At 42.1% G+C, this 15,115-nt stretch overlaps 1 protein-coding gene across 2 annotated transcripts; it reads right to left on the reverse strand.

Annotated features, from left to right (window-relative positions):
• Positions 1–5,951: 5,951 nt before the first annotated feature.
• On the reverse strand, positions 5,952–9,993 carry SARC_06668 (the record flags this gene model as incomplete). 2 transcript variants are annotated; one of them, XM_014299421.1, is made up of 5 exons in its annotated part: positions 5,952–6,125; positions 6,709–7,326; positions 7,814–8,413; positions 8,782–9,233; positions 9,697–9,993. In XM_014299421.1, coding segments are annotated over 5 exons (2,141 nt in total), but the record flags the coding sequence as incomplete, so codon positions are not given. The 2 variants fall into 2 exon arrangements, with proteins under 2 accessions (XP_014154896.1, XP_014154897.1); XM_014299422.1 differs by having other exon boundaries at positions 5,952–6,128.
• Between the last annotated feature and the right edge of the window lie 5,122 nt (positions 9,994–15,115).

Below are 15,115 nucleotides of genomic sequence, written 5' to 3' on the forward strand. Positions count from 1 at the left end.
ACCATTTCGTTTAGCGAGGATGTAGAAACACATCTTTCGCAGCTCCTTCTCCTAAATGATTTCTGGAGTAGGCGTGGGAGTACTACTCGCAGTGGTGGTGCAAGGTTTCTCAGTGTTACGCAACGATTTGGGCTCAATCGTGTTACACATAGCGGGCTGGGTAATACTCGTAGTACTCAATACTCTGATAGATGCGTTAGTATGTTTCGTAAGCTATTTTTTTCTTTCAAAAACAGACCATGGTATGGATCAGAGGTCCTCGTAAGCGAGCAATGCTCACATCCACCCAGTTTCGACGGAGGAACATAGCGGTGATGGCCGCATCAAAAGATTGATTCGAACAGTCAAATACTGGCCAAACCGATCATTTGGGATAGGCTTGTACCATCAGTGGCACAATGGCACCCAAGTTTGTTGCTGACTATAATATTACTCATTCCAGTATAATAGACAACACACCTTATACAAAGGAGGCGGGAAGAGTGTACCCGTATCATACATACGTATTCGTAGTCGCTGTTCTCGACGAGAATTTGGGCTATTCGTGATGGACAGGCTGCTGCCGTAGTGGCAAAGGCTCGAACAGCACAAAAGCTTTCTGCGAATAATAGTGTATTGATGCCCCTATGATTGAGTGTTATGTACGCAATTGCTCGCGTTCGACGTATACACCAAATCGAAAATGAAACTTGTATTCGAATTACACGTGCAGGCTGAGTCAATGAGGACAGACGGGCAACACGCAGACCACAACCCATTACTTGTCTTCAAAATAACATTATTTAGTGCACTGCATTCAACCCGTGTATAAAAATCCTTGTTCCTGGCTGTTAAGTATCACTGTTGGGTACATGTCTCAGTCTGTGGATATTTAACTGTCAGTTCACAAGTAGTCAGGTCTCTGGTCATCACTGATGCTATATATTGTATACGCTGCGCTTCGGCGACACTATCCTCTAAACAACATAGTGCGTGGGTGTATGTACTTGAACTGCCCAAAGACACGGAAACGGCAGTCACACGTTCCTACTGGTAAGGTGGATGCATCGAGTATACTCGTTCAACAAACAGCTTGGCGGCATTGTCATGCACCGCTCGCCAACCCTCATCCGTATCATTTACATTGGTGATGGCGACATTCACAAGTACATGGCTGGATTATTATTTGACGGGGTTTATATAGGAATTTTGATGCCTTTAGAATAGCTGTGTACAAGATTTATAAAAACTAGATGCATAGAGTCAGTATGAGTCTCGAGAAAGTCTCGAGAAAAAGTTCATGAACTACTTTTCTCCCAACAGGGTTCAGAACACAAATAAATGCTATGATTGTGGTAGATATTTCCCGATGTGCATTGAATACACTTATAATCGAGAATGCTTAATCCCACAACCACCTTCACTATGCCTAAATTTTAAAAATTTGCCACACCAAAACATTCTCCACAGAATCGTTAAATATCGCAAGCTCTGAAACTTGTAAATAAGACCTGTCCAGTACCGAACAGCCTGGACTTCTTTTCACATAAACATCCCGCAAACAACAGTTTACACCAACAGTGGCCGTGAACCTCTCGCTCCCGACCTATGGAAAGCCTCGAGGCACAAAATTAGGGCCCTTCTCAGAGCAAAAATAGTTCTTCCTGAGGAAACTAATATAGTCTTGCCCAACATCAATGAATGACGGTTCTCAATCTATTGTCAACTCCCGAATACATGGGTACTGTGTATATTAATTCAGTATATACATTCTATCCAGTAGCTTAATGATGGATACGTGTGGAATGTCCACAACAGCCAACAACATCCAAAATATTTTGCATTCATTTTCCCAACGCCGTACGTGGTGCGTAGTGACGGGTTTCTACACCTGTTAGAGAAAATGTGCAGATTCCTCCGCAACCTCCGCCATATTTTGTAGCTGATACCCTGACGCGAGCCCCTTCAAAAACCGACCCTACTACTTTAATGATTTACGCATTAACACATGGCCCGAAACCCTCGCCTCATTATTCCGAAGACATTGCCTGTGGTCACCTTGAATTCTCACCCTTCCGCGTATAAGAATGAACTCAAAACCAAAACCAGCCTAGTTCCGCATTCGTACGCAGAAGCAGGGGGCTCCAGAGATAGGCCTTTACGCGAGTAAGCGGTGCCACCACCTCCACAAGTATTTACTGTGCTAGAGATGACGGCACAAATAAGTGAACTACAAAACAAACATCCCTGAATATTAAACCAACACTTTTCTGGTATTGCCCCATGGGTACACTTGATTTCTGACAAACTTCTTCAACCGCTTTTATCTGTTCAAAACTTCAAAGCAATTATTGTTCTTTCTTCTTGGACGAAATATACCTGGCTTCAGATGTTCATCCATTACCTTCTCTATACCTCTACTCAAAGCATATTTTGAGGATACCTTCTTCAAGAACGAGGCAGGCGTGTTGAGTATACCCCCATGGCACTATACTATAGCTGACCAGATACTGAATGAGAAGAGGGTAAATTTTATATATACACCACATACTCTCGAACGACATTTAACAACACACCCATCACCTGGTGTGCCAAATCCTGTTCCTCAGGAGTCGAATTCAGTCATGACATTTACGAGTCAGCAGGCACCTGCTGCTTCTAAAGTATCTCTTTAAAATACAGAGACTGGAGGTGCTATACAGAAAATCTTGCCTACAAGACCATCTGCTAGTTCCCAAACAGGGAAGCGTACTTGGGAGTTGGGCTAAAATAAAGCCAATATCACAGGGTCCCAGTGATAATACAGGTTTGATACCTCAAAAGTTGTTGCCAAATGGGTTCCATGAGAACCTCGCGCCCGAGTCCACAACATCGGCACCTTCGATACTGCATCCTGCCTCAACTCTACTATTTCTTCAAAGGCTTTTCCAGGGTTGGTTGCTACTGCTACCTCGCAAACTCATCCTGAAGTAATGAGGTAAGAGGTTTACACTCTCCAAAGTATTGTGAATGTAGCTGTCACAAATGAGCATGAAAGTGAATCGGTCACGTGTTCACCAACTATAAACAAAACAACAAACAGCTCAACCATCACATCTCGACATACTCTCTGAAAAAAAGACATGTATTCAAGAGACAACCCGCAGACCCGTTGGGGTATACTTAAACCAACCCCTTCAAACGTGCGCGTAAACCGGATCTGTAGAGATGACTATCGAACAAACCCGAGAGAAATTCTCACCGCTACTTATAAAAGTCCAATGACGTGCCATCTCCCACATGTTGTCCTGGACTTCATTTGGGAAACACAAATTGACAGAGGTCATCCACGTTCTCGTCGAATTCGGCGCATGCTGCACGATCCAGCGGACTTTTGAAAATGAGCTTCTACCTAAAGCTCCTAAATAATAGCCCAAGTTATTCGTCACAAGATGCTGAACCCGGTCATAAAATGGGCCCTCTAACACAACCTGACCGTGCTACTCGTCTTGGTAAGGTACACCACCTTGACTATAGGCCATGCATGAGACTTCGCGCGGTTGTAAGTACATGCTCCTCTGTATTGATGTGTACACTCGACAAGTAGATTATGCCCCATTTCGGAAACGGCATACAATATGCAATTGAATGCTCAAACAGCAACTTCAACATTTTTCAACTGCTCGAAATTTTTTGGGACCCTTCTACTCTAAGGAGTATATCGACTGGTGTAAATCTCAGTACCACTTTGCCATTACGGATGAGCACCGTAGCAACGGACTTGTAGAGAAGAACATAGATGATTTACTAGTATGAGTTGAACGTATTGATATATATGGTACTTGGGGCATGAAAGCATGGAAGTTCGGACGTAACATAAGTTCAAGCGCACATACCATTACAAATGTATCTCCATATATGCTATTCACGGGTACCATACTTCCTTCAAGAAAGTAGGACATATAATTAATGACTCAATCGATCCTACGAAAGAACCTGCTACACTAGTACCACAATCAACGGACCTTTAAGACATACGAGTCTCAAGCTGTACAGGCCAAGAAACATCGATATGGCGCCACAGTGATTACCGTTGGACGCATGTACCACAAAATTAGATCAATTTTTTATGCTACACGTTGGAGTGACCCTGCGGTTGTTATGGACCAACAGCCCCCAGCGATGCACCTTATTAAAGATTGTACAACAGGCAAGATTCATCGGTCTATTCTCAAAGGCTATCATGAACCCATCAGAAACTTAGCTCCTGCCATACGAGGAACTCGTGATAACTTCACCAACACACGCTTTACACTTATTACGGAGTAGGAGAGTTCCCACTTTGCTTCAGCATTTAATGATTGGCAAGCCGCGATTCAATTCTCTACAAGCCGGATACTGTTTTCGAAAGTACTTTGCTCTTGCCCATACCAAGAAGCACAAGGAACCCATCGCGCAAACGCGATCTCAAGTTCTTTAAGGATGATTTGGATAAGACTCGATAATTCCGCCTTGAGTTAGGACTAACTTGCGGTTACTCCTTAGTGAATAACTCCGTCTATTGTGAAATTCAGCTCCTCGATTGGAAGACGAAGTATGGGTCACTATTCCAACCCAAAAGCATTCTGCCGCTAAAGACTGTTCGTGTGTCATACCTTTTAAAGCCGATTGAAACCCACCTATGATCTTTCAACTCTTAGTAAGAAGGTGTGTCAGTTAAGAATTTTAGCTTAGAAAGCGCCGACGAACCCTAAGTTTCTACACAGGAAAGGCTAACTAGATATATAAAGCTAAGGCTCGTCATCGTAGCACTCACTCTATATTTGTCACGTTACAACCTACTAGATTGATTTATTGAGACTAAAGTACAAACATACCAGCGAGTCTTTACAAACCCATCCAAAACCAATATATTTTCAATATGTACCTTCAACGTTAATATGAAACCAAACCCCTCTACCCTTTGCTGAATCATTTCAATCGACTTTATATTTTGATCCTTATTGGTCGTACAAAATTGCATATGAATAATGAGTTAATGGCAGCTATGCATCAGTGCACACACTACCCAAGACTGCTATTAGACTGGTCACACAACAATTGCACACGGGAAGGACAACAGTGGAACACGACTTGGGTACTCAGGCGGAATTTACGACACAGACATAGCGTGCAAAACATATGCCCATGCACAGGTTACGGCGGTAGATATGAAGTATTTGGCTTCGCATGATATGCGATCGATTGTTGAGTACACACCCTACTCAGGACTACTATTGGCCCGATAGTACAGCAAGCGCACACGACGAAAGTTCGTTCAGGAGGACAGTGAGGCACGACCTGGGTACTCAGGCGGGGAACATATCATGCAAAACTTATGCACACGCACAGATAACGGCGGTAGCTATAATAATTGAGAGATGCGACCAACGTCTATTGGCTTGATATCACAGCAAGTACACACAATGTATCAGCTCATTCAAGAGGACAGTGAGACTCGAGCTGGATACTCTAAGGAGAGATACAACATTACGTAGTATGCAAAACATATACACATGCACATGTAACGGCGTGCGATAGATAAAATACTTGGATTCGCATGAGATGCAACGGATTATGATGAGTTATATAATTCGATGGCAGGAGGTATCGAAGACTATTCCATATCCACATCAGTGCCTTGCTTGGAATCCATATTTACAAACGGCACAGCGCCAATGTCACAGACTCTCACATCCTAGCGCTGAAGCAATCACATGGTAGTTCGTGGACAACATTTGCCGCTCGAAAACGCACAGCTCGATGTGGACAGACAAGGCAATGATACCGTCATGATGACGATACCACCGCGCAGTGCATAGTCTATTGAACGTGCGCTTAGAGTGTTGTGAAGATCATTGGATACGGAAAAAAGGCCATCCGAAGAGCTGCAATCACAGAATCCCAACTTAAGTGTACACCACTGTAGACTTGGTAAGCTGTGAAAATTGTCTTTATATGTCACATATGCACAGCGGCGAGTGACAGACACAAGCCACGGGAGGCTTTGTCGGTAACGTTAATTCATCATCCACCTCGGTTTGCAGGGACAGTCTATTCATCATATCTAGAGCCTTGGTATTAGGTGCTATTCCTGCGCGCGTGGTAGGGCTCTTGGAAGGACTCGGCTGCTGGGAGTAATGGTTGGTGAATACAGAGGATATCGTAGGTATATGTTGAAGTTAATATCTGGCTACGTGTATTGTGAGTGTCATTGACTGGCGTGCGTATTGTGACAGCAGCATTAGTGGATTTGCAGGGTACTTACTAGATGTGAAACTTTACTACACATGGGAGACTTCTAGTAAATGCAGCTGCTGGGAGTATAGTTGCACTAAGATCACAAGACAAGACACGGCAATCGATCAAGATAATAAGCTTCCAGAGATACGTGTACAAAGGTACATTTGCATATTAATGTATGGGACAATAAGCAATCGAATTATGCTCGCGAGTGAGAGTGCCCGTTCTGGGTCTCACTATATCAGAATTCATGCGTGTATATATTGCTCAAACTATTGTGATATGTATAATGATTGATAGTCATTACATTGCTATATGCATGTCTATATGTTGGCACATTAGTCCTTTTAAAATGTTGATCGTACCGCTCTACGATAACAGTGGTGACAACTACGCACTGTCTCAAATTTTACACAAAAAAACACACGCAATCTGCAATAGTAAACTCGATTTTGAACTCGTACATACTGCTTCACTCCGTGAACGCACATCGAAGATATTGTTCACGGGGTTTTTTTTCGCTCCCTGTGCGGCAGCAGATGTGGATGTCTTCACTTCCCTATCCGTCGTCATGACAACTGGGATGGGCGCATCCATGGGATGCACTCCATTGGTGCTCGCGCTTCGGGGAATTGATGGACTACTACTACCGTGTGCATTGCTATTACTTAAACTACTGTGTCGCTGTGTGTGTGTGTGTGTGTCGGCAACCATACTCCTGTTCCGAGATCCATCCACCCCTATTTTTTGCGCGACCGTCTTATTACCGCCACATAGAGGCGAGGCTACTCTGCCATTCCCCTCCGAGCCACTGTCAAATTGCGCCTCGTTCGTGACTCTGCACTGGGTACTCCGTGCTTGGTCCATAGACCGTGGTGCTCTCACGGGGTTTGCGTGCTCCGATGCTGGTACATCTTTAACTATGTTCTCTGTATTTTCCTTATTACTTGTTGTAGGGCCGGTAACTGCGGCTGTGGCTGTGATGAATGACGGGATACTGTGTGGGGCCGATTGGCATATCTGCAACACCTCTGCGGCAAGGTCGAGGTCTACATTTTCTAATTGCTTGATCATCTCCTCCTCGAGCTGATACAATGAAGGACGAAAAGATACCTAACTTATGAGAATGACTATCGCAAAGTAAGAGAATTGAAGTCATGAGTAAACATACCATCCCAGAGTTTGAGGAGTACTGTTGATGGGTGCTTGATAATCAAAGTGAGATCTAGATATAGCCAGAGATAATTCACCTGCGACAGTAGGTGGAGAATTGAAGTTGAACATAGCAATCTCATTATGGTCAACCAGATACCTGATCAGTACACCTATATAGCGAAAGAAAGGTCAATTTGCGCTCTTTCTCACATGTGTGAATACCCTGGTGCGATTATATGTTTATGCCTTTTTCGTCCAAAAAGAGCTTATACAAGTCATAACCAGTCGGGCGATATCGCACACACACGCATCCATGCGTTTGTATGCTACTAAGCATCAACACCCCCAGAAAATCTCTTTCCTTGGGATATCTCAAAACCATAGAGAGTGTGTACTCGCATGCCTCACAAGAACATACCCTATACAAGTTCGTCAAATCCGCTTTCCTAGTTTTCATCAACCCATTTGTTGCATTCAATACTTGTCTATCCGTTTTATCCACCAGCGATTCTTTTCTGTGTGGATACACCTCCTCACAGGCCATATATGACTCGCGCGACGCATCGGCCCACCGACTATACAGCGCTGACCAGAACTCGAGCGCTTGACATCCCAGCATAGGTAAGGCAGCCTCTGCCTGAAATCTATAACACGGGTTAGTGTAGGTATCTGGATCCACCCCGATCTCCCCCCAAAAGTCGTCCTCCGTTCCGAACTGGCTTGTGTGACGCTCTCGATTGTTGTCGCACGAGAAGGGCCCGGTTGGATTCGGACTGCACACGATGTGTAGCACAAGGGTCCGCAAAAGAAGGTCTGTGTACTCGTATTTGGCGGGGAATTGCCTGGCCATCTGTGCGAGACAGTCTATAAATAGCAAGAATTGCGGCCCATCACCCTGCCGCCTGGGTGTGCCGTGACTCTTGCGTATAGTGCAGAACGGATACCCAAACGAAATCCATTCTTTCTGTATGAGTAAGCGGAGGCCTTGGATCGTTCGGTAATATGGGTCTAACATTACCTGTGCAATACATATGTAGGGGATATATAGGGCTTACGTTGGATTGGCCGAGAAAACAAACCATATAATTACGAGAACTAGTCGAATTCGCTCGCTCGAGTAGATGCAAATGGGGATCAATACCAAAGACAATTAAATTGTACGATCAAGAAATACGTACACGCACTCACAGACAGTTCTAGACCCACTATAAACTTCTAAAAGTAGACAAAATAAGAAACACAATCACGAAAAAAAGCACATACAGAACAAACAGACATAATCGCCAATAGGTGCCCAAATAAATACTGCAAACACACGTCCCTACCCACACTTGGGCACACGCTCTCAGTAAAACTAGACACTCGAACACCGACAGTAGCACGTACCTGCACCAGTGACGATACCACGCCCACACTCCCCCACCCATTGTCGTCTTGCAGCATGCACGTCCTGCCCTCCACCTCCACCTTCTTCACCACAAACACAGCGCTTTGCAGTGCGTTCTGCACATGCCGCATCCACCCACTGGCCTCCAGCTTGTACAGCCAATTGGATGTGCTCTGCGATCCGTCGCTGCACACGGCCCTGAGCTTCTCGTAGCTCTCCAGTAACTCTGCTGAGGTGCCCAAGTTCAGATGCACCAGCGCTGATCCTACATACCAACTCTCGTCACCTACACCCCCGCCGGTTACTATAGAGGCATTCTTCGCGTCTTTGGCGGACCGAGTGTCCAGGATATAGTACCGCACTGCCGCGGCCGGATGTGTTCCGGTCCTGTTTTGCGATGTGTGTAGGAAATCTGAGCCCGTTGGAGAATCCAGCCTTGGTCCCGGGCCACCTGTACATTCAAATTTGAAACGCAAGATGTCAGATACGTAGATATTCTCAGGCGCACTGCAAGAGCTCACACTGTACTAGGGCCAATTCATATGTTCTTAGGAATACGTGTGTGCACATACATACAGATACACACTCACAAACCCAAATTTGGGGGTTGAATAGTGTTCGATATTAATAGGGTTCAGTCAAATTAGTACACTTCCAACAAACATTCAACACATGCGCAATCGAGAAGCACAGCCTTACAATATATTTGAAAAGATGTCGGAGACATATGTATATACGTGGATGCAAAGCTACAACCGCATACAAACCACAATCAAATAGGAGATACAATTCATGGAGAACCTTAAAATCCCACTCTTCACTACTTCAGTCAAACTGTTCTTCTCGACTATACAACCACCTCCTCACGCATATAAAGCACTCCGAGGGCAAATACACCACTCAGCCGCTCATACCATTAGAGGGCGACGCAAAGTTACTCAACGCCAATGAGAACGAGCTCGCAGCGGCCGCCATGAACCCAGTCGCGGTGCTTCCCAGGCTATTGGATATACCCCCACCAATACTATCCGACATACCATACGAATAACTATCTGGCTCAGACACGTCGCGTGCTTCCATGGGCAAATCCTCATAGTGCGCTTTATACCCCTCCATACATAACGCTTGTACGTAGTGCTCGTCCCTGTGTTCGCGTCGACGCTTGGACCCGCAACCCACCATAGGTTGGCTCGCACGCACCAGTAGAGAACCTAAGAGCGTAGTTGTCGTTGTACGTGTACAAGAGTTTAGTGTAACCTTATCACACCCATAAGAACGACCAAGCAATATCGATGTATGCACGCTAATAAACTCTTGTCATCATAACATCCTGAGGCGATGGAGCATGTATGTCACGAAGTCATCTTGGGAAATACCTGTTTTAGGGTGTCGATAGCAAACCACAGGAATTCGACCATGCTTGCGAAATTGGGCGACGCTTTCCAGGTCTTTGTCGTTGATTATTGTGGGCACAACCAATCTCTGTATGTGCGTACGAGTATCAAAATAAATAAGTACTAGTTCGATAATAGTCCAAGCATACCAATCTCCATTCGTACAGCCATAAATCAACTGAGTTTGAATAATGCTGAAGGGATTTCGTTTTATGGCCCCATGGAAGCAGAAACATCATGCACACGCACCTCAACCCCAGGAAATAGGATATGCCAGCGTTGGAGTCATATACAGAAACAGCGGAAACATGAATATCACAAGCAACCAGCGTCCAGGTGCTATAGAAAGCCACTAAACAATATGAACGCACATCGTGGCAACAATCAAATACTGCAATCACACACAAAAACACACAAACACACAGACACACATATATATGCAGACTTACATACATACATAGACACAGACACAGAGACACAGACACATACACACACAGGTATATATATACGTATATATACATTCACACACACTCACAGAAACACCCATATATATATACATATATATATGCAGACTTACTCACATATATTCCTACATACATACATACATACATACACACAGACAAAGACACACAGTCACAAACACGGATATATATATATATATATATATATATATATATATAATAATATATAACACACACACACACACACACACACAGATATATATATATATATATATATATAATATATGTATATATATATATATATATATATATATATATCCACACATATGTCTCCTTGTCCATTGTTCTTTTAGTACATCGCGAGCACCGCACAGTGACACAGACCTTCGGGTACGATGGACACATTGAGTAGTTTTCGTTAGCTTCGGATATCCGAAGTCTGCTGTCAACATCGAAAGAAGCACCCATACGACTGAGTTCAGCCACTAGCAAATCCGGCTCCGCTAGAACAGATGCGAAGAATCAAGCAGGAAATCGATTTTAAATATGAATGTGCGTTCTGCTAGTTATGGAAGTGACGAAAAAACAAGTTAAATCGACATAAAACATGGAGAAGTGCATTTCTAGATACTTTGCAGATGAAAAATGTAAATATACAGATTTGAATAAGTGAGAGCTATGCTAGATATAATGGTGGAGAAGCAAGCAATTATTCAGATATGAACTAGGAATGTGCAATGTTTTATAACCAGAGACGATCACAACGGGATTTCGATGTGGGAGTGTTGCATGCAGGTGATGAAGTACTCAAACATATCGACAAGAAGCAAACATCCTTGACGTAGTTCTGTGCATCCAGCTATGATTATCCGTACAACAAATGAGATCAATCACACACTGCTGAAGCAACGAGCACCACCTTCAAGAGTGACAGCTAGAAGCGTCAACTGTAGGAACATCCCATAGCAGTGGTTTAGGTCACCGGAAGCATACCGTTTGGATGTTGAATCGCACGTGTATCTGACGGCAGACACAGCATAAGACTAACTGCAGTTTCACATGAATACACAGGACTTATATCTGGTTCGACTGTACCACTCGAAGGACTTCGATATAGAGACTTCCACCGAACCCAACCAGTATAAGACGAGACATACAATCAGAAAATCCTTCCATGCCTAATCGAACAGCAAATCAAACGCACAGCACAGCTCACGAAAAAGACGTCCTCTTGGGTTCCTATACCAATCTGTTACAATACCCTTATTCATCCTTTCCTGTCCAATCGCCGCCGGGCGTGGGGGATCGTCAATCACTCCCAGTTGATCAATCCTGCCCACCAACCATTCGATATCAATATCAATCAGTATCTGGAACTGCAGTTGCAGGAAGTCACGTAGCACAATGTTGAATACATTCTGCCTCGAATCTAGGTAGCCCGTAACTCTCACTGCCTTTTGAATGCTGGTCCCTGCAAGCTGTGTTTACCAAGTTTTCAAGCTGTCTTAGTGTTGAGTGGCATTGATCGAGTAGGAAAACGATCATACGGTCCTGAAAACACTTGTAGATGTATTTATCTCAAATGAACAATGGCAATGGTGTTCAAAATACAAAAGCATATGTTTATATATATTTATAGTGTACATACATACTTTTGAAAATATACATTGTCGATTAAGTATTCAATTCAACACTTGCAGCTAAAACATCAAATCATACGGTCTACACTTGCTCACATATGCAAGCAAATACAATGAATAGGTAGATATATCATTATACATCTATATAAAACCAAAACGTATACACATATATACATACAATCATACAAATGCTCACACACACACACACACACACACACACACACACACACACACACACACACATATATATATATATATATATATAATACATACTATAATATATATATATATATATATATCATACACACAGACACACATAGACACACACACACATATATATATATATGTATAGATATAAATATACATATACATACACACACGCACATACACACACACATATGTATATATATATATATAATGTATATATATATATATATATATATATGTATATAATATATATATATATATACTTACGTATACATACACATATATACATACTTATATATATATATATATATATATATATATATATATATATATATATATATATATATATATATAAATATAACACTATATATATATACGTATATACGTATATATGTATATATATACATACACACAGACACACAGACACACAGACATATATATATCCATATCCATATCCCTATCCATATCCATATCCATATATATATATATATACATACACACACACATATATATATATATATATATATAAGCAATTGAAAATCCTACTATATATTTCTATCCATATTGGGAACCAAATATATGTAAATATACCTAAGGCCAGCAGGTACCCACTTGCTATGTGATAGGATAATATGGAAACTATCATTTATGTGTTTTCAGACGAGCAAGTAGTGGTTTTTATCTGGTGAAACCGCACAAGCGACTTCATAGATTTTATGTAGAACCATGTTACAACATCAGTTAAAAAGCCCACAGCCAGTATGTGATTAAAAAGTGCATATACAGCCAGGGCAAGATACATGTAGCACACAGCTCCCCAAAATATGACCGCGAAAAGGAAAACATGATGAGTTTTTCTACACAGGAGAGCAGCCAGTGTCCCTTTGAAGAATTGGGATTCCAGAAATATTACCAGTTCTGAAATTCATGTTATATATATATATATATATATAATATGGATATATTACACTCCTATGCATTCACGATTGAAGCTTGCTGCCACAATATAAGAACAACTGCCATTTTTTGCAGAGCGGTGTATCATATTCTTTTGTGGTATGATTCGAAAAGATGTGGTTTGCATGATTTGATGTAATCTTAAGTGCAGCCTTGACCATAATACAACAAATTATACGTACGGGTTTTCCTTCGTCTCTCACATTAATACTGCATACGTTCACCAAGCCACCATTCAGGTAATTTTCTATACAAAACTTTACGAACATAACACAAAAGTGCATACCTACATGGGTTGAGATTCAGCGCTATACATAATATCTAAATCGCTGAGATACACAAACCACGCATATGCATATACCTGTGTAGGTTGAATATACACAATATTGGCATTGTCGCGATAGTTAAATAGCACGTACACATACAAACACAAGCACAAATATATGCACAGTGCAGGACCCAGCGCCACACACCCTATCCATATAGTCGAGATCGATATATAACACGTAAACATATAAGCATATAAACACCCGCAACGTTCGAGATTCTGTACTGCACACAAATTCGTACTCTATCGCGGCCAATAGATATATTTAAACAAGCGGCTAATAGATATAATTAAACAAGCATATAAACATCGACTTGCACGGCGCGAGCTCCCATGTTGTATACAAGATCCGTGTTGCGAGATAGAAAATAAATAACACGTGATAATATAAATATTCAAACTTATACCTGCACAGTTCGAGATCCAGTGTTGTACACAATATTTGGCTTATCGAAGTACAGGTGCCCTGTAACTGATGTGCCGTCGGGATGGTACAACCGAGCTGGTAATCCCGGGGCATGGTAGAATGCGTGGTCACCCCTATAATCCATGCTGTGTGATTTTATACTATAAGACTATATAAAGAGAAGCCTTAGAAGTACACAGGCGAGATAACCTTATCATTTAGAAAAGGTTTGCATCGAAATTTGTGATTTGAGATATTTACGTCAATATGCATCTCCTAAAATTATTATTTTCACAAGCTTTTGTTATTTATATATACTATAGAGAGATGTACCGCAAATTATGTACATGTTGTTGTTGATTTTTGGTATTAGGCGCATCATGTGAAAATGGGCATACTATACGAGCACTACTGTCTTATTTCTGTGAGCGTGCCAAGCCGTGCAAAGCCTCAGCCTGTACAAGCACCTTGGACCTTAAAGGACCTCAAAACGTTGTTTATTTATTTATTTTGATACATGGTCACAGGACCTTTCTCACATATAGCAAGTGCAATGAAAATCGCAGATTGCAGGTTCTTTTATTCAACAAGTCTGGGTATCCTGAAATACATACGTGTATGTGATTTTTATTCATCAAGTCTGGGTATCCTGAAATACATGCGTGTGTGAGAGTTTTATTCATCAAGTCTGGGTATCCTGAAATACATACGTGTATGTGATTTTTCAGTGTCTACACTCCTTATTCTCCACACTTGCGCCTATGTATCGATCACGCCCCAGACGCGCAACATCGTAATCACACATATGAAAAAATCACCGAGGACTCCTTCCGATATCTCCTCTTCAATACAGGCTATACTCGTTGTGTGCCAATCTGTCTTCTACTCGCGTGGTTTGCTATCTTGTCGTAACTTAGCCTGTTATATTATGTATATGTTA

Source organism: Sphaeroforma arctica (assembly GCF_001186125.1).
Source record: "Sphaeroforma arctica JP610 unplaced genomic scaffold supercont1.485, whole genome shotgun sequence".
NCBI lineage: Eukaryota > Ichthyosporea > Ichthyophonida > Sphaeroforma > Sphaeroforma arctica.